This window comes from Acipenser ruthenus, chromosome 10 (assembly GCF_902713425.1).
Source record: "Acipenser ruthenus chromosome 10, fAciRut3.2 maternal haplotype, whole genome shotgun sequence".
NCBI classification, from domain to species: domain Eukaryota; kingdom Metazoa; phylum Chordata; class Actinopteri; order Acipenseriformes; family Acipenseridae; genus Acipenser; species Acipenser ruthenus.
Window position 1 is genome coordinate 2747629 of NC_081198.1, and position 25675 is coordinate 2773303.

General features: G+C 43.9%; 1 protein-coding gene across 2 annotated transcripts in view; it reads right to left on the bottom strand.

Annotated features, from left to right (window-relative positions):
* Positions 1 to 25675, bottom strand: part of LOC117409570 (importin-13-like) — a 39398-nt gene that overhangs the window by 9854 nt on the left and 3869 nt on the right. For both annotated transcript variants that reach the window (XR_009329633.1, XM_034924379.2), the window contains exons 2-11: positions 22038 to 22774; positions 11699 to 11839; positions 11064 to 11205; positions 8575 to 8741; positions 8045 to 8165; positions 6730 to 6877; positions 5915 to 6096; positions 2203 to 2229; positions 1749 to 1883; positions 396 to 542 (exon numbers count right to left, since the gene is read on the bottom strand). Coding sequence is in view for 1 of the 2 variants with exons in the window: in XM_034924379.2 (XP_034780270.2) it covers positions 396 to 542; positions 1749 to 1883; positions 2203 to 2229; positions 5915 to 6096; positions 6730 to 6877; positions 8045 to 8165; positions 8575 to 8741; positions 11064 to 11205; positions 11699 to 11839; positions 22038 to 22774 (1947 nt within the window). In the remaining variant the exon portion in view is untranslated. The remainder of the gene's footprint in view (positions 1 to 395; positions 543 to 1748; positions 1884 to 2202; positions 2230 to 5914; positions 6097 to 6729; positions 6878 to 8044; positions 8166 to 8574; positions 8742 to 11063; positions 11206 to 11698; positions 11840 to 22037; positions 22775 to 25675) is intronic.

Here is a 25675-nt window from a genome sequence, read left to right on the forward strand (position 1 = left end):
GAGGCATTGTACGTCTTTTATCTATCTATCAATTATTTTCATTCTTCATTTGTAGTTATTTTATCCAGATGCACTTGTGTTGAACCTGTAAGCCATTATCCCTGGGACTGCGAGGTCAGACTGGGGTGCCTATTGAGAAATAATTTATTACATTGAAGTATTTCAAAATGTCTCACTATTGAGTGTTTAACAGCTATGGATGATATATATTCTGGATGCAAACCAGTTTTCAGCTGGAATTGGGGGTAAAGGGGGTTTCCATGGGATTTGAGAAGAACCGATTCCTCCGAACCCCACTGGGTTTGGCATGTAAACCCTGCACATGGATTGTACAAGGGCTCAATTCCCTGTGCAGGTGAACATGGGAAATGGGTGCAGGCAGCAGCTCTGCTCACCGGGTTGGGCCCGGGCTCGACCAGCTTCTTCTTGACCTCGCTGCCCTCCCCGGAGTCATCATCGTGGCGTGTGATGTCCAGCGTGGTGAACAGGTTGGACAGCAGACCCAGGATGTGAATGATCGCCAGCTTGTTGGAAGGGTTGGGCTTTACCAAGAAAGAAAACAAACACACACAAGGGTTAGAGCAGAGCTTCTAAAACTGAGAAAGAAAACAAACACACACAAGGGTTAGAGCCGCGCTTCTCAAACTGAGAAAGAAAACAAACACACACAAGGGTTAGAGCCGCGCTTCTCAAACTGAGGGCTACGGTAAACTGCAAAATTACAGTACTCACAACATTAACAACGGTAATGAAAAACCCAAACAGCAGCTTCCAAAGTGAAATCAGGAAAGCCTGCAACACTCACACACACACAGATACACACACATGATTACTAGCTGTCAGCTGATTGTAACGGAAGCTTTTCCGATCTCCCCCTCCTGCCCGCTCTCCATCCCTAATGACTGTGATTAATGAGTAATTACACAGTTGTTTTAAGGCACTCTCTTCCACACAGGCACCCGCACTTTAGTGCTGATGATGAATGCTCCACTGGCAGCAGGGATCTGTGTACTAGTAAGAGCTGGCAATTAGAATCTCTGTGGGGTGCACTGGGACTGGCACAAATCCACAAGCTCCTTCCACACCCCTTCCCTCCGCACAGGGCACTGATCTGCCTTCTCTGATGGGATATGAACAAGGCACTAGCTATGGTTCATTGCACTGATATAGTGTGCCAGCGAGTGTGAGATTTGGGACACTACAATTAATATCACCATCATCAACTAATTTAACAGCATTACAAGCCAACAAAACAAAACTGAACACATTAAAAAGCACGATGAGTTTTATGAGGCAGTGTAAAAAACAAAACAAATGACTCTCAACATTCATTGTAGCACAGCTCACAGGAGCTCTGTGACAGCACCAGAGCAGACAAGTTCCAATTATCTTAGCCATCAACTGACTTGTTTAAACAACTGTGTCCGCAACGTGGTTTGATCAGACTCCAAAAGGTTATTTTTCTCATTATAATTTCATGTCTGTTTGTTTAAAAAGCGGCACTTGAGCAGAATCCCATTGGCATGCCGACACAGGAGGGACTTAGAGGTGTAGTGGAGAAGATAATCATGCGGTCGATAAATCAGACGACTGACCAAAGGCACAGCACTGCAGAGACAACACTTTCAAAGTCTTTTGCTAACCCTTTCCACTGAGAAACACATACTGCTGGCCAGCTTCTTGACGGACGAGCGTCTGCAGCGAGGCTGAAAGGCGCTATATGATTTCTGTAAGGAGAGTGGGCTCACCGTCTCACTGGCTAGCTTCTCCAGCTGCTGGATGTAGGGGGAGATGAGGGACTGCAGGTTCCTCAGGATCTCCTCCACAGGCAGTGCAGACAGCAGGAACCCCAGCGCCTGCATCAGCCACATACACTGACTGGTCTGTGAGAGAGGGGAGAGGGGTGGGGAGGTTAGCCACAGTGATAACATGCACACATGCTCACATATACACAATGGAGCAATCAACATCCTTGCATTCTGTTTGAACTAACAATTATATAATCACATTGCCAGTTAGCTCAATATAAATAAATAAATAAATAAATAAATAAATAAATAAATAATATATATATATATATATATATACTAAAATAAAACTAGAAAAAGACGTGCTTGAAACACATAAACTGTTCTTTATTTACTGTACATCTTGCACAGGACTTTCTGATTTGACATTTTCAATGAATGTGGATTTACCAACCTTGTGAATCTGTTTGATCAGCACCTCCTAAGGAGAGATGGTAAGAAAGACATGAGGTAAACTGGGCTTGTGAATAAACAAGCATGGCACAGGCACACCAAGCAGCTGGAACACATTCATTATATACATAGTAGAAGAAAAAGCAACTTCTAACAGATCCGTAAATAAACATAAAACCAAGGAGCAATGAGAGGAATGTCACAGCCATGCAAAATACATTGACCAAGCCTTCCCATTGAAGAGATGCATTGCTACTGTATAGCCACAATATTCATACAAACCACTGTTTTCATGGTAAGGTTATTAATCCCTTCCATGTACAAGCCTGCATTAAACTGTACAGCACACCAAGTTCTGAACATTGCTCCAGACACAATACATAATTTAATTATAAAAGTCAAATCCTAAAACACAGACATTGTACCTTCAGTGCTGACCTAAACTAATCTTCTCAGCATTAGCCAGCCGATCACTGAGCATGGTTCATTATCACAGTGTCTCTAATTGTGTTAAAAACTCCCCCTTTGAGATTTGAAAGCGGTTCCAAGACACTGTATCACAATTAATGGATGCATAATCTGGATGGATGCTAATCGTGCCACATTCACACGCCACTCAGCAGCTTCCACATTTTCTTTCTGAAAGTTGCAAGTTGTTTTTTCATTAAAAATAAACATTTTACAAATGTTTAAAGTGATCTCCATTCTCTGGGGAACACACAGCTTCAGCCCCTGGTGTTAGCTGAAGAGCAGGGCTGGGGGCAGTTCCATTGCCCATCCCCATTCCCTTTTAATCAATTCCAACACATCACTGAGCACAATTGCAATTAGCAGCATTCTGTTCAAATGAGCTTCCCAGAGGCAACACTGTTAGTCAATTAAATTGACGTCAAATTAACGTGTTGAACAATCACAATAATGATTGTGTCTCTCAAATATCAATTCAATCTAAAAAGAGGAATTGGGAATTGATTTTAGAAAGGGATTGGAAATGGAATTGGAAATCAGGAATTGACCCTGACCCTGGTGAAGAGTTTTTCCTACGGTTATACTATGCATTTACCATAGTTTACACTGGTTTGCCATGCTTTTATAATATGGTTTCCATACCTGTCTGTGCGTTACAATGCTTACCTCTGCATTACCATGCTTTCACTGTGCTTTATTAACTGGCCCTCAATATCCTATAGAAAACTGACTCCAGCTGTCTGTCTTTGGGGCCCTGATTGTTTAGTTTTTACTCACAATAGTTTATAGTTTGGAAATTCAAATCCACTTCATGAGCAAAAGCAACAGCTTACTTTCAGAGTTCATTTATAATGCGTCATAATTATCCTAATTAAATTATCCTTCAAAGCTCAGATTCCTTGCTTTCATGTGCAAACAAACAAAGCAGGGAAATAATGACATGTTTATCTGTTTACTGCAATTGTCAAATTGTCATAATCCAAACTGGACACATCCTTACAGAGCTGCTAAGACACTGTATTCATCATCACCAGTCCAGCTACAAAACACTGCATTCTCAGGATGCCACATCAAACTATTCTTCTCTTTTGATATTTTCTCTGATTGATGTTCTGAAATCCTATTTGGGGTCTGACAAATATTCATATTCGTATCTCCCTCATTTCCCATAGAGGCTGGTGAATGGTTATTTCTTCCCTGGCAAGGACATTTTATCCATCAAGCCTCCTTTGTTTCTTTCAAATAATCTCACAAAGACAGTGTCTGCAGAGAACGAGCACAGAGAAACAACGAAAATGAAATGTGAAGAAACCACACCGTTGACAGCAATGCAATCCTTCATCTCATCTCTCAGAGAATGGGACTGTTTGCACAGGGATAAGGGGAGGGGGGCTGGGCACATGCTCTGCTCAGTGTCAGCTGCTTTGCAAACCCTGTAAAAGGAACATCAGTGATGCTTTTTTCTTCCATAAAACTGAGCAAGCAAGCAAGCAGGCTGTGTGTGTGTGTGTGTGTGTGTGTGACCAGTAACTGCCTCACTATGTCACTCTGGCATCCAGCCGTCTTTAGTGTCGCATTATCATCTAGAAATGCAAATGACTTTTCATTAGAAAGGAACAGAGTGAAATTACCTTCAGCAAGACAGGGGAGGAAATGTAAAGCAATGAATTGCACTGCACTCTTTACAAAGGTACTCCCTTCCCACAGAAACTCAATCAGATAAAAGATAAAAAACTAAAAAAAAAGATCCAGGCGCAGCAGGAAACAAGCTGGTACCTTATTAGTGCTGGAGATATTTTCAACATGAAAACTCGCTAAAGGGACAGCCAGTGGTTTTTCTCCACAGCTCACCAAAACACACCATCTGCAAACAGGCGGTGGTCGTGGCTCCCATTTGCCCCATAATGCCATTACAGTAGCCCTTGCATTCTGTTTAAAAGGCAGAACACAAACTGCACATCTCTTGTCAATGGCTCCCGAGTACAGCGTTATAAAGGGGGGTCACTGTAGTCATATAGCAGTGATCCTCACAGCTGTGCCTGTGAGACCACAGTGTCGTGCCCACTGTCATAACAACAATCAGTAACAATGCAGGCTGGTGTACTGGGAGTGGAGCTGAAGTCATTGCAGTCTGCCTACTGATAAATCTGTAAAAGAAAAGGTGGTATTTTACAGCACTGATCTGATTCTTCCAGGCTGTTTACATGTCTGGTTTTGCTTCAAACTTCTCTGGCAGGCTGTTTGAATAGCCCGAGCTGCACCACGGCCGCAGGTTCACTTTAAAAAAACACAAGAGTCACCTCGATCAGAGCAGACCAAAGCACAGCGGGTCACACGGAGGTCAGACCACATTCCCTGTAATGGCCAATTAAAAACAAGCAGCAGCCACTAATTAGGCAAGGTTTTCTGACTGAAATGCCTTCAGCTATGAAACACGATTCCTTCAAAGGTGTTTCTGTTTTAATTTGTGACTGTGTGGACATAAACCCTGCCATCCAAATATAGATGAAACCCAAATAACAAGACAAGACCCCAATGGCTGCAGGACTTCAACGCTGCTCAACACACACACACACAAACACACACAGTAAAACATCTGTGATCCAAACTAATTGGGATCAGAGGGATAATCACATTGTTAAGATAATCCAATTACAAATGGGAATTATGTTATATGACTTTCACTTATTAAAAACATACAGTTGCGCATTTTCTGTGAAAACAGGGCAGAAGAGCACAGAGCACACAACAAGACAGGTTACCAGGGGGCTGTCTGGGTAATCAGGGTTTAATTGCATTGGCCAGTCTTGGGGTGTGTGTGAATCATGTGTACATGTAATTCACACTAATGTACCAAAGCTCTTTAGCATCTTAAACAAGTTAAGCCTGCAGCCAGAACAATACAGTGCAGCTCTCACCACCAGCCGTGCCCTTAGATAAATACCCTGAACACTCAGTTCTGATTGGCTTAAAGAGCAATATTTTGATTAAAAAAAAAAAAAAAAAAAAAAAAGGAAATGCTGAGGATCAGCAGGAATTAAAAAATCCTGATTTCTGCTTAGGCTGGCATTATTCCTCATTAAAACATATCAGCATTTTTTTTTCTACTATAAAAATCTACACCCCTGCCTATATGGAGTCTGTCTCAAACATTTCTGAGATGTGTTTGAAGTGCTGTCATGGCAGGTTTACAAACATATCTAATTTTCGGGGAGGTGCTTGTGCCGCGCCGCGCTTGCTCTCACCTGGGACACCGCGACGATGTTGGCTGCGTAGGGCGGCAGGTCGTACTTGCACTCTCGACAGATCTTCTTGAGTGTGGACACACTGGAGATGGAGAGCTCCGGGTTACCCAGCGCATGCAGCACCAGCGGCAGGACGTTGTTGATCATGACAGGGTGGTCTGCCAGCCACTCCGCCAGGGCCCCTGAGATGAGAGGGAGGAGGAGCTTTATTGGGTGAAGCACATTTAGAAACAGCATATACTGTAAGTGCTACTTCCTGTTCAGCATGTCCTGAGACCACCCCCTGAGCATCACACTGACTGCATGTGAACCTGTGTCGTGGCTGGATAATCCAAAACCAGAAAAGTAAGGAAATATGTACATAGACTCTCGCTAGTCTGAACTGCGCTGCTGTCATAATGAAAATCATGCTAAAAGCAGCTCTATAGAAACCAGACTTCATCATGACAATTCTATGATAAGCATGTAAACATTTACAGCTTTTTTTTATTTAAAGGGTTACTAGTCATTTCTGATAAATATTGATATATATTAAAAAACATTTAAAAAAAAAAAGGACTAGAAAAGGCATTTCAGCATGGACAGATACTTATCAGCTCTCTGAACAAATCCCTGCTCTGATTAGACTGAGAGTCTGCTGTACTGTAGAACAGAAATCAATGCCACGTAGGAATGCTGCAATGCCAGCAAGGGCCGCAGTGCAGTGCAGTGCAGTGCAGTGCAAGAAGTGCAGTGCAGTAATAGTGCAGTGCAGTAAGTGCAGTAACTGTGCAGTACTGCGCACACCCATCCTCTGGCAGCAGGCAGGCTCGTACCGATGGTGAACATGACGGTGTCTGCCAGCTGCACGTTGTTGATGTTGATCCTGGGGATGAGCCCGATGAGGCCAGGGATGACGTCAGAGTAGTTCACATCGATGGTCTCTGCGATGGACTGGAAGCCGTACAGGAGGGCCTCTGTGTGCTGGGGGACAGCAAGACAGACAGGAGTCAGGGCTCAGAGCCGGGTGACCTGCAATCACCCCTTCGTCGAGATTACAGAAGAGCGTGACCGAAAGAGATTCAGAGCGGACGATAGGTACGAGGGAAACTCCATTTCCAATTCCTTTTTAAAATCAATTCACAATTCCAATTCCTCTGAGGGACTTGGGATTGATTTAAAAAGGGAATGGGAACTGGGAACAGATTTTAAAAATAAATTGGAATTGAAGAAAAGGTACACCCGATTGTAACCAGGCTACTGATCTTGTGATGAATATTCTTCCTGAATGTGCGTGTGTCTGGATTGCACTTCCCCTTTAAGAAACTCACCACAATAACAGCGTTCAGCAATGGCTTTGCACTGTTAGCAAAAGAGCCCATTAAAAAAAAAAAGGTGCCATTAGGTACCCCTAATATTTACTGTCAGTGCATCACTTACAGTATATTTTTTTCCCCATGAGAAAAATAAATAGCTGACAGCGTGTATTTTTTCCCCACACCTCACTGATAGATACACCACTCTCATTCAGAGCTGAACATCACATGTGTGTTCTAGGCTCATAAATCAAGGGTCCCAGGGGCCGCGGAGCATCTCTGAAGCCATCATGTCCCGGGCAGCGTGATGAATGAGCGCGGTGCACCTTCACGCCCTGCCTGAGCGGCAATGATGAGGCCCTCGCCGGCGGTAAGCAGCAGCAGATCCGAGAGGAGGCTGCGGTTCTGGCTGCTCTCAGACTCAGAGCTCTCAAGGTGCCTCCATTCACTTTCTAGCTGCTGTCAGCAATGCGTTTATCTGATCCGCTTCTGCACCTCAGTGATGATGGGTTTGTAGTCCTCAGAAGATCTTACAGATTCTAAAGGGAACCTGGAAGCACTGCTTTAAATACTGTACACATTCAGAGAGTCCTAGGTGACTGTGCTAGTGGCCCCACAGCTGACAAACATACTGTTAAGGTATTGCAAATACATACTAATTGCATCAGCTGCTTCTTGCAGTTACCTACCTATTAGACACAGTTTAAAATCCACAATTTACGGGTCCAGAAACGAGCCTGAATCACGTATTACAAATGCAAAACACAGGCAATCAATTTAGTGTTCAAATGATGTATCGACAAGACAGACCACTCTTCTGCTGTGCAGTGCATACCTGCCAGGATGCGGGCTGCTCCATGCTGGTCAGGAGGCGTCCCAGTTTGTCATACAGGTTACTCAGCAGCTCTGCTCCCAGCATCTCATACACATACATGAGTGTGTCGGAGATATCAACCCTGCGATGAATTCACACAAGCCAGGGTCAGTGCCACACCAAAAACTACACACAGCACCGCAAAACAACAAAACAGCTGCAACACACAATAACTCTGTGTGATAAAAGTTAGATTTCAGTATTGCTGTTGTTGAGATTTTTATTTATATTTATATATATATATATATATATATATATATATATATATATATATATATATATATATACACCTTTTGGACATTGTGTTATTATGCTTACAGATCTATTGAAAGGTGGCAAGTGGTTGTTTTCTGTGTTTCGGGGAGAAAGCTTGGTTAAAAAAAAAAAAATCTGCAATTGTGCCTCTTTTGCTTCCTTATCCCTATAATTAAGTCCTATATATATTCTGTGTGTGTGTGTACTGTATGCCTGTGTGTACCGTATGCCTGTACCTGTAAATCCTGAACTGCTCCTTCTCGTCGGAGGACCAGGAGCTGTACTCCTCATCGGAAGGGAACTGCGCCTTGTGCAGCAGCACATCCACCAGCTGGAAGTAGACAGGCCGGTACACCTGCATGTAAACCACTTGCTTGTTGGCCTCGAAAGACATGATGTCATCCTGGAAAACACAACACAGGCCACGCTCAGCCTTTACTGCAGTGCTCTCAGGATGGAGGGCAGGCACAGTACAGCGCTGGACTGACAGCATCGGACTCCCTGTTCAGAGTGGAGACGCCACACTCTTCACCCAGCACCACAGAGGAGCTTCAGAACTGTGACTCCACACCCTCACAGCCACGCACGCACGCACGCACGCACGCACGCACGCACGCCCTCACAGCCCTAGGTCAGGGATCCCACAGCTGCCTCATCAATGAAGCTGCAATGAGAGCCGTTCACAGTACAATACAATATACATGTCGCTATACAATCTATATCAAGGTCCTAATGAACTCATTCGAACAATCAGCAATAAGATAACATTATCATAAACGACCGACTTTGCTTGTTAAGACTTCCTTTACGTAGCAGCTGCATAGAGCCATTTCAGGGTTATAATGGGTGTTTACAATATAAACCTGAGTTTGTTATTATCTAAAGCCTGGAATAGATCCAACTGCTATTCAATGGGAGTCTTGAATCTTTACCATCGAGTCTTTACCATCTCTGAGGACTGAACTGCATTGCGTTTCTGTGATGGTATCATCTCGGTAGCTGCTCAGGAAGGCACTGTAGACCAGGTGCTTGTTAAACTGTTGCATATCCTGGTGTGGAGAAATAATCAATCTGTTTGTGAATTAATGTTGCTAACCCTTTCAACATCCAGTCTTTTCTGACCTGTCAATGGCATTCTGAATCGGCTGCAACACAAATACTGAAAGCGTTTTTAAAATTGCTACTGTGAGAGGGAGTGCTGTCTTTGATGTGAGCTCGAAAGAAAAAGCAATTAAGGAGCATTTTATTTTTTTTAAAAGGGCTTCTCTCCCCAGCTGAAGCTGCTGTGTCTGGCTGTGAAGATGAGATCACAGGGGTGAGTTTGATTACAGACCCTGTGCCATGCCCTGCAAGGAGTCTGGACACAGCTGCTCCTTTCTGGTCAGTGCTGGACCAGACATTCAGTACACCATGGTACCATTGTTGAACAGGACGGACAGAACAACAACTGTGAGGCACGCCCATGGTCTGACACACACACACTCACACGCACGCACGCGCAAGCGCGCGCACACACACACACGCACACACACACACAGCCGCCCCCTCATCTCATCATTCCATTTCCTTTGCTCCAGTGAACACCAATAAATATTTCATCCCTTCTTGAACAGGAAAGTTTCATCGTCATTCATGTTCTGAAACTCCATGGTCTGGCCAGGAAAATGTGTACGATGGTTTGGCCTTGATGTCATACACCACGCATGGTCTTGCAATGCTTAACCATAGTATATCATTATAGATTAAGTTAACAGTTATTGTGGGGTTAACCTGTAACCTCACAATGATGGTGGAAGGCGTGAACATGTTCCAGAAGCTTCATGAACTGAGCTCCCTCTCAGCAAACACACTACCCTGGGACTGCACTACAGCACGCCGGCGCGCTCAGCAACCACTTACAGGAGGGAGAGGATTTATTCAAGCACACAGGACATACTTCCATTAAAAAAAAAAAAAAGAAATATTCCATTAATGGTTTCCTACTGAATTAATGATTTATATTATTCGAAGGTGCTGCTTTTATCTTAAATGTATAAAGTTCACCTATAGTAGCACGGACTACAATGACCTCGATGCTTGTGGAGTAAAAAAAAGGATTAAAATAAGCTTAAATCTTACAGTCGTCTTCTTCAGTATCCTATGTGTGTGTGTATATATATATATATAGGTACACTGTTATACCCACACATACAGAGAGAGAGAGAGAGAGAGAGAGAGAGAGAGAGAGAGAGAGAGAGAGAGAGACACATGACTGCCTCCTAATTTCATTATTCCATTCCTCTGCAGCGAGCACCAATTCACAGCTCCAGAGAAAGAGGGGGGCTCATATTGGAAATGAAACGAACAAGCAGGAGAGAAATTGAAATATGAAACCAAAACCCATTTTCCTACCCCACCCCCACCACACACAGCATTGAAAAGCTCTCTATTGTCTAAATCTCTTAATAACAGAATAAAATTGACAGTGCAAAACAAAAAGGCAGCAAAACGACAGAGAGTCGCGTCTCTGAAGATTCTCTGTCATTAATAATGCAAACTCTAGAACTCCAGCCATTAACATAAATAGCAGAACGCTGGAAATGTCAGGTAGAATTATAGCGATGTAGTGTTATTTTTTTATTTTGTTTTTGCAGGCGTGCCTTTACGTGAACACTACATAGCTACACCAAGCTGAATTCATTATAAAGACCCTCCATGCTAGAAACAGCACAAACCTTGCTCCTACCTGCAGAGAGTACCAGAAGGTGAGTGTGAGGGAGCTGGTGGTCTCGTTGACAGGGTAGTGTCCCGGGATGCCTGTGCAGAACATGATCATGTTGACGAGCGCCAGGAAGCTCTGCCAGTGGTCCACCTGCTCCAGCAGCGCTCTGCAACACAAAGACGGACAGACAGAGTGAGGCAGAGCAGGGGAAATCAACACCAGCACTCAGTACAGCCATGCAAGGTCTAAGCTTCTGATAACATGAGGCAAAACTGCAGAGATGGGCTTTAAAACAGGGGCTTTGCTACTGCTTTGATTGATAATATGTTGTGCATAGGGAGTCTCTTATGGTTTTAAGAGATCATGTGCAGTTTGGGTGAAAGGAGTGCGAAGAAAACACCCTACAAGCAATGTATTAATTTATTAAATGACAAATAATTTACTTCAAAAAAAAAAAAAAAAAAAACACACCTCTGTACTCATCAGCTAATATTAAACATAAAAAAGTGGGGTATTTGTTCACTGCATGGGTTGACAACTACATTATACACATGATAAGATGCATTGGAATTTTGACAAACCCTGAATGACGATTGTCCGATTTCTCATACTTTACAGTCCGTGATTTATAATCTCCATTACAAAGAGGGGAGCGCTACCTGGAGTGGTTCTCCCCGAGCGCCACAGCGATGCGGCAGATCCCGTGCGAGGTCTCCATGTCTCCGCTCTGCACCGCCTGCCGGAGCTGCTCCTGGAGCTGCAGGACCTGCGGGATCAGCTTGAGAAGAGTGTCCACATACCTGCCAAGAGGGAGCGACAGAACAGGGCGTTACTGGACAATCACAGGGCACAGAGCATTACCGTACATTCAAACGCCACTGTGCACACAGCCCAGTTTAAGTCACCATCACACATCACGGGACACATCAGAAGATACCAGATGCTTCTCCTCAGCTTCAGAGCACATGGGCAGCTCTGCCAAGGGAAACACTTTAAAAAGTGATCCTGACTGATTCGAACTTTGTGAAACACAGTGTAGTCAGCCTTAATACTAGCCATTACTAATCAGTTTGTTTTTCATTGTATGATGTGCAAATTAAAACACGTTGCTATGATCAAAGAAAAAAAAAAGAATAAATCATACACTACGATCATATTCCTCTCATTACCAAAACACACCAGCACTGCTCTGCTTTAACAAAAAAAACTTTTAAATAATGCCATTTCCTCTACACAGTAACCCTTTCCTCTGACATCAACCCTGCAGGCTGCAGTATGTGTACAGTGAATAAAATCAATTGTAACTTTGACTTTTAAAACCTTGTTATTACTCAAATTAATAAGATGTTTCAGATGCTGTATTTCTGCTACACTGGTAGAATGAACTTCCTCTTTTTTTTTTTTTCTCACTCAAACAAGAGATTTTGGCTCCACCTTTCTGTAACAGCCCTGTCCCATACATACCTTGACATGTCCCTATTCATAGGAGAGATGATGCAATAAGATACTTTGAGGTATATTATCAAAGTGTTTATTCCAGACTTCAACTGCAGTTTTTTGAAAAGGTAAAGAACGTGTTCATTTTACACAACAACAAGAACTGAAGACAAAGTCATATAATTGAAGGAGCTGTGTTCACAAAGCAAATTGCGTTGGCTTATTTTTGGAGCTGAAGTGACTGGAAATTTAAACTGGCTTTACATTTTTTAATTTTTTATTTTTTTTATTGTAAAAGCACCCTGGAATGTTCCACATAAAGAGCAATATATATAAGCACACTGCATTGTAATGACCCCCTTGTACAGAAGCACACTGCATTGTAATGACCCCCTTGTACAGAAGCACACTGTATTGTAATGACCCCCTTGTACAGAAGCACACTGCATTGTAATGACCCCCTTGTACAGAAGCACACTGTATTGTAATGACTCCCTTGTATAGAAGCACACTGCATTGTAATGACCCGCTTGCTAAGTCTGCAGCACATTTGATTGTAAAATGAAAGGCAAGCTGCTAATGTTGCAGAACTCTCAGTAAACAGCCAAGGTGCATGCAGGAGCACTTTCAATGGAGTTGTTTAATTTGCAGTTTTTTAACATCAGCCTTCTGTGCTGCTAATGCTTTGTGAACGTAAGGACCCTCAGGAAGTGTGTGTCTCATTGTGCAACAGGGAATCTCCTTTCAAAAACACAGGAGTTAATGAAACACTTAAAGAAGAAACGCTTAGAAAATAAGGGAATAAAAGGTACAAACCACCTGCACTGCAGGCAAGGTTCGCACGATAAAACAAACCAAATAAGGAGGTTTCAACAAACAGACAAATGTACTTTAAAAAAGGGATCATTTGAAACAATGGATCCTAGTCACAAAAGACGGTTAGGAGTTTAATCTCATTTCTCATAGCAATGTTTAACTTGCGGAGGGGGGGTTAGCTTTGTTTTCATTGCAAGCCGCTTCATCTCATTTGATCCCACTTCAAAGACATTATTAGTTGCTAAGAATAATGTGATGTTGCTGATTGAGTCGTTTGCAGATTTATTTCACACAACACATTGCATGGTGATGCTGCCACTGTGCCTAAAATAGACCAGCCCTGTAGAATATCATTAGCATGCAACGTGTTGGGCAAGTAAAGCTAAATACAGACAGGACAGGACAGGACAGTGTAGGGCAGAGAGACTACAGTCTACAGAGACTCAGTAGAAATACAGTCAATTACCCGTCAATAATATCAGCCTAACAATACAGTATAGAGACGTCCTCAGAGACTGCACTCTTACTCTTCTGGGGCTTCTGTCATGCTGCAATTATAAAAAACTTGCTCTGACTAGACCCCATAAACACTGCTGCTGTACTCGGCTTGAGATGACTAGACACACGAGAGTTCAAGTCCCAGGGCTGCTGTTTACACCCCTTACAGGAATCTGGTCATTGAAGATCAAATGTTTTTCACTCATTTCTTGAATGACCTGGAAAACGATCCCACATGTCCATTTACTGCATGCCTTCTTGTCCTTCTCTCTCTCTGTGCAGGAGTTTGAAAGAGTTAACCTTCTCTACCCTTGACATGTACAGCTGTGTTTTTCAGGCTGGTTAGTCCCTATTTGTGACTCCAGACGTGCACAATGCCTCAATCCCTATTCAATCACTAAAGGACAGTCACTTGAGCAGCATTTGGGTGAGAGGGAGTCAAGAAGATGATCGCCCATCCATGAACGACACAAGGACCTCACACTCTCAAAACAACACTGTCTTGTGGAGATTGAGAACGCAGTGTAGTAACTGCCATGGCTTTAGTTTCCCTCGCTATTCCAGACCATGTTAGCCGCCGTCACGGGCACAACATTCTGGTCTCTGGGGCACAAAGCGAGTTTCATTTTATGAACAGTTCTAATTTCTCCCTTCTCTTCATAGTGAGAAAGACAGCCCGTATACTTTATAAAGGTTTACCATGTTAAATCTGCATGGCCATTTTGCAGTTTTTTCCCATGGTTATACTACATATCAACCATAGTGAACAATGCTTTGCCATTCCCCTCTGGAATTTACAATGCTTGCCTATACTTTACCATGCTTTCACTATGCTTTTGTTACACTTTGCTATGCTTTTACTATGGGAAACTTTGCTTTGCTTTTGGAAGGGATGATACTTCCATGCAGTTGTAATGGCCAGGGACCCCCACTCTAAAGACAGCTGCCCCCCACTCTGCCTGGAAGGACTGAAGTCCCCACTGAATTGAATGAAGTGACTGCAGTGAGGATCTGAAGGGTGTGTGATTGAATTTCCCTGGGGTCGCTCTCCATGCTAATGCGAGCCACAGAGGAAAGAGCAGGTTTCAGACAAGCAACAATCTTCTGGATAATGGAAATGAGATTGGATTGTAATACAGGCACCGTGTTGTCATGGCGATCAGTGTTAAACAGGTGCAGAATGGCCTGATTTATTACAAAGAGCAGCCAAGGGTTCTTAATGGAAGAGAGTTTCAAGGTGATGGAACACAGGTACCGAGGAAAGGTTTATTTCATTAGCGCTAATAATCAGGCTCCGCTCAAGAGGTTCTCCAAGACAACCATTTCTGTCTTGTCAGCTCATCAGTGGCAAGAAATGAAATTTGAAAGCATCATCTCTAGTGCTCATACAGTACCATAATGATAGTGCTGCACCATAATCATAGTCGAATATGAACTGTGAGGATCAAGGGCAAAAAGCAGCTGTTCAAACGTTAGCCAAGCATTAAACATTTTGAATTTTTAACCCACTGTCAAATACAGGCCAAATATAGGCGCTAGTTTTTGTGCAGTGTACTGTAAGCCAAATTTACTTCGGATTCACTGTTTCTTCACAGTCTTTTCAATATTAAATTAAAATTCTACAATCATGCAATCTTATACACAAACACTGTACATGGTGCAGTAATCTTTAAAACAGAGAAGGAGGGCTGGTAACACCACTGAACAGCTGCCATGAGGCTTGGATGAAGGCAGGCAGGCACCTGAACCCAACAGCCTGTGAATTATGAAATCATACTAGCAAGCAAGAGGCAGTTCAGATTTATGTAAAGCAGGGGCCCTCAGGGGCTTCGTGAGATGAACAGGTTATCAACATCTCTTTTTGAACCTCTGCCCCAATGCATGTCTGTACTTTGTACCATGATGTAGAACACCAGTGATATCCCTTTCTTTTCTAAATCAGGTTTACATCAGAAGGTATTAAAATCATGCACGCCCCCAAACCCCCCCCCCCCCCCCCCCCTTCAGTGCTCTGCAGAAATCAAAGCTGTCATTTTCAGGTACAAAATAAATGAAGAGATTTAATTAAATGCAGGCTGTGGAAGATGCTCAGTAATGATGTTACAGCACGCTAAAATTAGAGACAAATTACCCGTGACAGACAGTCATTTTCTTTCAGCTAACAAGTAACTATTAAGAACTGCTGTGGAGTAAAAACACTTCCAATGAATATTATATTAATCCACACTCATACAGAGCGTCGTGTAATAATCCCACAGCACCCGAAACATGTCAAATATTCAGAGAAACATCAATTGTACCCAAATCCAATGCAAAGGGTATAAAACAGGCTGTGTATGACAGGGTTTGATTGGCATTGGTGCAAAATCAAGACAGTCCCCCATCGAGTTCACTGTGTAGTGAAGAAACTTAGCACTGGTAATACTATGGGGCTACAGAGCTAGATTATATGCATTGTACTTGTATACCACCTGGCCAGTATAGGAACATCCATAAGGCACAGCAACGAGAAGCCCAGAGGGAAGCTGTTACTCTACATGAGACAGTCGTTCTAGTATTTCACTACAAAGCAGCAGTTGCCGTAGTGTCAGATGTAGCAGCACCATAGATAAATGCAGACTCTACTGCAGGGGTCTCCAATCACAGTTCTCAGATCTTTAGCCACTGATGATGTAAAGGAACCTATAAAACCTGCAGGGTAGGGGGCTCTCCAGGACCAGGGTTGGAAACCATTGCTACACCATTTAGGATGTACAATTTTAAAACCCCAGAATGTGGTCTCCCCTGCACTGGAAGGTCCTTATACCGAGGTGCTGCCACAGTGGCTTTAATTGCTCTGGCTGCTGCGTGAAACAGATGATGAGTATTGCACACACAGTACGGAAGGTGAATTGCTATTTCTAATCTGTATTACAGTGGCCTGCCTACTCCGACAGCCGACGTGTAGCCTACACAAAGAGTACAATGCATTTCTAAATGATGCACATTCATCCCATAAAAGCTTTTTACAGCTCCCCGACAATCTGAACTTTCAGTTACAGTGTACTTCCAGTTTACAGAACAGAGACGCTAATCCAGGCATTTCTCTTCTTGACATACAGCTGCAGGGAATTAAACTGGTGTTTATGTTTTTAATAAAGCTTCAAAATGAGTCTTAAGCTTTGAACTGCCCTTTTATTCCAGGCGTTTTTTTCTTCCTCCAAAGTGAGATCTGACCTTTCAGACAGGGTGGTTATTAGCTGTACACTCTCGACTCCCTGGGCAGGTGTTTGAACTGTGTCTTATCCATCCCGGCAGCTTTTAACAGAACTCGGAAAACAATTCCTTGAAGACGTTTCTATGTATTGATTCCCAATATGGGCAGCAGTGTGGAGTAGTGGTTAGGGCACTGGACTCTTGACCGGAGGGTTGTGGGTTCAATCCCCAGTGGGGGACACTGCTGTTGTACCCTTGAGCAAGGTACTTTACCTAGATTGCTCCAGTAAAAACCCAACTGTATAAATGGGCAATTGTATGTAAAAATAATGTGATAACTGTATAATGTGAAATAATGTATAATGTGATATCTTGTAACAATTGTAAGTCGCCCTGGGTAAGGGCGTCTGCTAAGAAATGAATAATAATAATAATAATAATATTCAAAGGCTACACACAGATAGCTTAAACATTTAAATCGGTAGACGCAAAAAATGTGCCACCTAGTTATAAACAGAAACCAGATAATGATTGGTTACCTAATGTTCTGGCGATGGTCTGTCGTCAGGAGAGGATTCAGGTAGCTTTTCTCACTCGCACTCTCAGGTGCCTGTCTTATGTATCTTACCTAACTGCGTGTGTGCAAAGCTGAACTTTGTGAACTCTGCTTGCACTCTGTTTTCCTAACAATACCTAAACACTATACATTTCTTGGCATGAGTTACAATGTTGTTCCAGACACAGAACACACACAAGATCAAAATGTACCCTCGTTTATCAATTCCTTGTCTTGAGGAGTAAATCATCTCTCTGCAGCTGTGCTCAGGACTGTGTTCTCTTCTCAAGAATACTCACAATGTTTGTTTAACCTTCGTTGACCCCTACAGTCACCTAATGTGAAAACCCACCAAAGCCTTGATTGTTTCAGGTGAACCTCCTCCCCCCTCCCTCCGTTTTAAAAACCATAGAGAGTGGCCTCACTCTTAAGTCTGGTAAAGAAGCGGTCGGCTGACAGCACACGCTTCGGAGGACAGCGTGTGTTAGTCCTCGCTGCTTCCGAGTCAGTGCGGGGGTGGTAGCGGTGAGCTGAGCCTAAAAATAACTGGATATTCTAAATTGGGAGAAAATAATAAAAATAATTGGCGACTACTAAAAAAAAGAAGAAAAGCAATTCATGGATGACACTGCATCCTGATATCTACAGGATTGCACTACTCAACAATACCACTGGCACAGAATCGACTCACCATGCCAGCAATTAAATACACGCTGTAAAAACTAGAGGGTCGCTAGGCAACAGAATACGACTAGTCCAATCACATCCTAGCATGCTGATTATAGTTACTGTTCCTTAAATACATGTGTGAGAAAGTCGGGGGTGGAGCTGCCAGGCAAACTCACCAATCCCCCCCCAACATGACTACACAAGCAAGGACAATGTACCCTTATTACTGCATTATCCATCTCTCAACACAGGGCACTGACTGAGGCACTGGGAGCACAGGAGTCAGTGTGTCAGAGGCTGCAGTGAGGCACTGCGACATCCCTGAGAAAAATGTCACTCACAAGCACACACGTCACATCTTCACAAACAGCTCGTAATTGCACATTCAGAAGTTAGCTAACAGGGAGTCGTAAATCAACTGCCAGGTAAAACAGGAACGCGGACAGTCTCAGCAAATAATTGCATTACATGAATCTTCATGCAATAAGAATTGAGCCATGCACTGTCAAAAAACATTCATTAAGACATCTATCCATGTGAGAAATTCTCTCACATGGATAGACAGAACATCTTTCTTTTTTCAGCTTTCAATAAAAAACAAATAATAATAATTTAAGGTGAAGAAAAAAATCATCATCACCACAAACGGCTCCAGGGTATTTATTTAAATTAAGAAAGAAATGGCAGTGATCTTTAAGAGACAGTGAAATGAAAGAAAAAACAATGACTCTCTCTGCTAAGCAGCTGGGCCCATGGCATGTTATACGGTAAGCATAATAATAATATGCATAATAATAATCACACTTTATTGTACTCTAGCTACGTAGACCAAACTTAGAGTAAGTAGCGGGTTCTGAAAAATATAGCGTTACATATCCCCATGTGTTGTTTAAATAACGCACCTGCAATTTTTTAATTTTTTTATTTAGTAGTTGCCCATTATTTTTATTTTTTCTCCCAATTTATAATGTCCAATTATTTTTCGGCTCAGCTTACCTCTACCACCCGTGTTGACTCAGGAGGGGCGAAGATGAACACACGCTGTCCTCCGAAGCGTGTGCCATCAGCCGCCCGCTTCTTTACACACTGCAGACTCACCATGCAGCCACCTCAGAGCTACAGCATCGGAGGACAACGCAGCTCTGGGCAGCTTACAGGCAAGCCCGCAGGGAACCGGCCAGACCAGGTGAGCTGTGGCTGGAGCAAGTTGATGGGAGGAGCTGTGAGATCACACTGGAGGAGAGCTGCATGCAGTCGACTCGCTCGTGTCTCTTATACCCCCAGGGCGCTGATATGGAGTATGTAAATCGTTTTGGAAACTGAATTCCTCTGCGGTTTCTCGAATCTGCCCTGTCTCCATAGAAACACAGCAGAGCACGCTGGGCCGCCTCCACGCTCAGCGGTGAGAGTTGCGTTTGGCCTCCTGGATCTCTGTCTGGCTCCATGCCCAGGGATTGTTTTTTTTATTTTTGAATTCATGTTTGTTTGTTATAAGCACACCTTAATGTGCAGCTAAGCAAGCTCTTTTTTTTCCTCCTCCATGCAACTGTATTACCTTGATGTGCATCTGATGACCTTTCTAGTTCCCAATATTTCTAATGTTAAACAAATTACCAGATGGAATGTTTCTTTCATTCTTAGGAACTATCTTTAATCAAATTGCATTTTAATGGATACTGCAATACATACTGTGTCCCCTGTTTGGAGCTCTATCTAAAGAGAAGCTGTATGCAGGATAAACCAGCACTACAGCAAGCCGTTTGCCAAGGTATTGTTCTTGCAGTGACAGTTTCAAATTCACATATTTGTAGATCGTCATCTGAAATTGGTTCAAACTGACACTGGAAGGTTTCTGATTAATAGCAGCATAAGCCATTGCAGTTGCACTGCAGGTTGTGTATATCTACCCTTTTATAATGGACACTTCCCATTCGCACGTAATGTCAGCAGAGAGCTATCCAAAACAGCCACTGCAAGCTGCTTCTAGAGATGCAATAAGTCTCCATGTCTTAATTGCCTGTTAAAACCCACAAGCCTCGTAATTATCCCTTACTGCTACCGAGCATTCTCACACAGACATTGGATGACAAGCGGAAGATGGGAATAATAATCAGTTTTCAACGCAAGTAAGTATGCAGCACACTACTCCTGCCCAGCGTAACGCAGCACTGTCAGAACTGCAGAGCCTAACCCTAGCTCCAACCCTAACACAGCGCTGTCAGAACTGCAGAGATAAACCCTAGCTCCAACCCTAACCCTAACCCAGCGCTGTCAGAACTGCAGAGATAAACCCTAGCTCCAACCCTAACCCCAACACAGCGCTGTCAGAACTGCAGAGATAAACCCTAGCTCCAACCCTAACCCTAACACAGCGCTGTCAGAACTGCAGAGATAAACCCTAGCTCCAACCCTAACACAGCGCTGTCAGAACTGCAGAGATAAACCCTAGCTCCAACCCTAACCCTAACCCAGCGCTGTCAGAACTGCAGAGATAAACCCTAGCTCCAACCCTAACCCTAACCCAGCGCTGTCAGAACTGCAGAGATAAACCCTAGCTCCAACCCTAACCCTAACCCAGCGCTGTCAGAACTGCAGAACCAGAGCGAGGTAACGAGGAGTGCTGCATTGTGCTCTGCTCCTCACCAGGGCTGGGATCAATTCCAATTCCATTTCCAAATCAATTCTCAATTCCAATTCCAATTCCATTTCCATTTCCATTTCCAATTCTATTTCCAATGTCTTCAAAGGACCTGGAATTGGAATTGATAATTATTATCAATCACGACGTAATAATTGTCGTGATTGTTCAACTGCTTTAATCTGAAGCTAATTTAATTGACTAACAGGGACTTCAAATGTAAGTAATTTGTTGCCACTGTTAGAAGCTCATTTTAACAAAATACTGCCAATTGCTGTTTTTAATCAATGATGTGTTGGAATCGATTAAAAGGGAATGGGAAATGAAATTGGGAATTGGAATTGAAAAACAGGAATTGACTCCAACCCTGCTTCTCACCCAGTCAAATCTCTGCTCCCCTGAAACCCACCACCTCTCTACCGTAGGTTCCCGGACGCTCTCTCTACCACCATCTCTCTACCTTCGCAAGTTTCACAGCTTATTGACTCTGAAAACACAGTTCTAAATCTCTGCAGGGGATTCTTAGTAAAAAAGAAAATGTAAAACGCAAATGCCATGAATTCTATCCCAGAAGTAACCAAGATGCGTTTGATGTTTGCATCGTCGGGGGAGGCTGCCCTGTGCTGCGGGAGGGTTTTAAAGAGCTCAACGGTGATTGCGTTGTGTTCGCACTACACCCACCTGTGCTGTGCTGGGCCTGGTCAGACACACACTGAGCTGCAGCACACACTGGAGCCGGCTCTGGGAGGCACGCGATCACCCCCCACAGCTGTATTTATAAACACTCTCCATTCAAACTCTCTGTTAAACTGCAGATGGACTGGGGCTGTGCTATTACACAACACCACAGGAACTAGAAAAGTCTGCTCCAACACGTTCAGTATGGTTTAAGATGTTCAAGGACAGCACAGGTCTTCAAGGTGTCTATTTACACTAAAGTGTGTGTGCTACACACATGCAGGTGTATACCATTTTCACAGAGCTGCCCATATTCCCTTTTGCCATTGCATGTATAACTGTGTAAAGTTTCCTATCTATGTACTTTATAAATCATACGTGTCTTGGCAGGGAAACTTCTCGTACCACATAGAGTTCACATCAATGATATAATCGTAACCGCAGCGGATATACAGGCTAACTAAGAAGAGCCAGATGAAGACTTGGCAGTGCCCCGGGGACAGTCTCTTACCTCTGCGAGTCGGGCTGGGAGATGGCGTTGACGATGGCCTCCACAGCCGTGTCGAAGAGCTCGGGGTCCTGCAGCGAGGAGAACGCCACCTGCATCAGGCTCTCGCAGTCCGACAGCGGCACGTCCAGCTGCACCCAGCTGGAGAAGCACTTGAGCACCTTCTGCTTGATGAAGCTGGGCGAGTCCTGATGCTGGAGGAGCTGCTGCAGGAGGGGGAAGACGGCCCCGGACTCCTGCCCCAGGGCATTGCGGACCTGCCCCTTGCGGTACTGCGGCAGCCGGCTGGTCTGGAACTCCTCAGGCAGCACGGTCAGCAGCTCCAGCAGAGCCAGGCAGCGGGCCCGTCCGTCCACGTCACAGCTCTCCGTCTGGAACATCTTGACCATGTCGCTGACAGCCGCCGGCCAGGCTTCGGGCATCATGTTGAGCGCCAGCGACGCCAGGGCCACGCACAGCCGGGTCAGCACGATCTTAGACCCGGAGGCGAAGCGCGCGATCTGGCTGAAGAGCTGGCTCTTGAGGCTCTCGTACTGCTCTGCAGGGATGTCGTTCCAGTAGCGGGAGATCTTGGTGTGCAGAGCGCTGGCGCCAAAATATTGGATCTCCGGCACCTTGTCCAGGCTGAGCAGGACCCAGCTGAACTGCCAGGCCTGCGGGGACACCTGGGCCTGCATCAGCCACTTCTGAGCCAGGTTCTTGTTCTCTATGTTGGGGTCGTAGTACAGCTGGTGCAAGGCCTGCAGAGACACAAAGGGATGAAGGGGAGGGGCAGAAAGGTGAGTGGTGAGCTTTCTAGGTCCAGACGCAGTGTGTGCAGCAATTATTATTATATATCTGTTTTTTTTATTCCCCAGTTTGACCACTCACCCCATCACGATCACACACATGGGAGCATCATTGTTGCTAACTTTAACATTTAGGCCGACCTGTAAGAGCGAAGCTTTAATTTGTATTAAAAATGAGGACACTTGTGTATGGAAAGCGTGGCTTCCCTACGGCAGGACCATCCGTTTGGCCTCAGATCAGATCCGAGGCAACAAAAACAACAGATACGCACATCCCAGGCAATCGAATCACTGCCAGCCAAGAGACCAAGAAGCGAGTGACACCAGCAGGCATACTGACACTAATGTAGGACACAGAACACCAATCCAATTACACTCTTTCAAACCTGATCTACTGCAGAGCTACCCGACATTTTCAGCTAAATAAAGGCATGCCAATCACCAGGGAGTGCTTATACTGGACAGCCAAACACAACATCACTAGGCAAACAAAAACCAGCATTAACTACACTCGGACACATCTCCAGTAGTTTCTTGCTCATTAAACGTTGCTTGCGCAGCGTTTTCACTGCACTTCTACCTCAGATCATTGATTGCCTGGCAGTCTTTCCAAACCCATTAAAAGCCTTAAATGGAATACTTCACAAAGAGCCATGTTACGGAGTTCAATGGGCCATATAAATTGCTCAAGAGCCAACCGTTGTATCGCTCTGGTTTACTGTACTAATCCCATGACACAAATTGCTCTGAGGCTGGTATTCTGTATGTAGAGTATGTAGCCGGTCCACCGGGAAGCAATGCAGAAATAAAATATTTAAGTGCCAGTTGAAATAAATAACAGGGATCCACTAGCCAACATTCCTTTAGTTACAGGGATGGAAATAAGACTCCTATTGCATAGCAGTTTCACCCACTCCAGGTTTTAATACAAGCTTGACTAGCCCCAGTGTACAGTAACAAGCTCAGGAATGTCAAATTAAACTCAAAGTAAAATGATTATATACCCAGCACCTATCTAGCTTGCAGATGTGAAGGTTATTCTCTGATGTTGCTGAGATAGCAACACTGTCTAGGATGCAGCCCAACTAAAGTGTCCAACTTCATTCTCTGACAAACAGGAATCCTACTAAAAGAGGAGTTCAAAATTAAGCCTGAAAAGTTATACACTAAACTTGGGGATGGTACAGTAGCCCCAAAGACAAAGATTTAAATTGCTTAAAATTCACCATCTGAAACTGGCGACGATGCATGCATACCATGTACAAGAACGCTTCAGTACAGAGTCAGTTTGAGTAAAACGAGCCTCAGGTTTGTCTGACGCTTGTATTCTGATTGGGTCCCAGCAGTCTGACCATGATGCAGACTATGTGTTTGTTTGTTGTTCTCCTACTCCACAATCCATGTGTTGTAAAGCTCCAGTAAACAATACACAATGCCCGGTCCTGTCTCAAGTGGGGACGCACATCATGCGTTACGCTACTCCTGGCTTTGCATGGCACCCAGGTGACCCCCAGCCGGAGGGAAGCCCTGCCAGTTACTGCATCCACAGATATTCAGAGGAGCGCTTTGAGTGTGTCTTTATGAAATAAATTCCCATTGTAAAAGCATTGCAGTGTATTGTAATAAAGCATCCAATAAGTATGTCCCGCCTTGGGCTGTATAAACATTTATTATCTCCCCAAACAATTCAGCTGTAATCTTTATTGAAATGATACCGACCCCCCTGAGCGAGCAGGAAGGGGTCAAGCGATGCCACTCTCTTTCAGGGAGGTCAACTATGACAAATGCAGTACTTCAAACGTGATACCTGGTACTACACTGGGTTAGAGAGAGCTCTCCGTTTCTATTGCATCCAAGCCTGCTACTGTTTCAGATCCTAGCAGTGTCTTCGGGGTGTTCCTGTCTGAAAGCATGTCAGTCACTAGCTGGCTGGTTAATGACAGGAAAGGAAGCGGTCGAGACCATTTTACTGTCCAGGTGAAATGAAAGAGGAAGGGCAAGCGTTACCTGAATGAAAGCCAACAACAGGCTCCATTTATGAAGTGATTTTATAAGCTAAAACCACTTTAATGAATTAGTCTTGTTCTGTCTGAGGCTTCACTGTGGATCTCAAGCCGCCCTGTACCCAGTTATCCCAAACCCTCCCTCCTGTCCAGTATCTGTTTCCAAACCGGGCAGCATCGTTTACAAAGGACAGCGCAGGCTAGCGATCAGGAAGCCACATATTGTTTATGCCTCTTAACCAAGCTCAGCTCAACTACTATTCACTTGCAAAAGTAAATAGACTCTGTGCACTGCAGCCCCATTATAAACACGGGCTGAAGCAGCTCTGTAATGCTGCCAATGATCTCCCCTTTCCTCACTCCCTCCCAATAACTAGACAAGCAGTCGGCTGTACTGGCTTCCTTCAGACAGGCTGCATTGAAAGACAGAACGCTGCCCTCCAGACAACGTTACAGTAGCTCCTAGTGATGACAGCAAACCACAGCCCAGGAAGACGATCAATAGAATACACTGAGGCAGGATTCACACACGAGCTACAAAGATAACAGCAAAGATGCACCTACTGAATCACCCCACCACTACAGCACATGGTACCTTTGCTACACACCTGTGCAACCTGTGGTCTGTACTAACATACTGTTTTGAAAGGCACATTGTTTTATACCACTTTATAAAACAAGACTCAATTGCATGGATGTATTACTTCAGTGAATGCTATTAATAACAGTGTTTTAATGAAAACGTACAGATTTTAATAGGGCATAATAACCCGCTAAGTAAAATAATTAGTTAAGCAAGCAAGCCATGTGGATATTATTTAACAGGCTTTCATAATATTATTTTTATTAA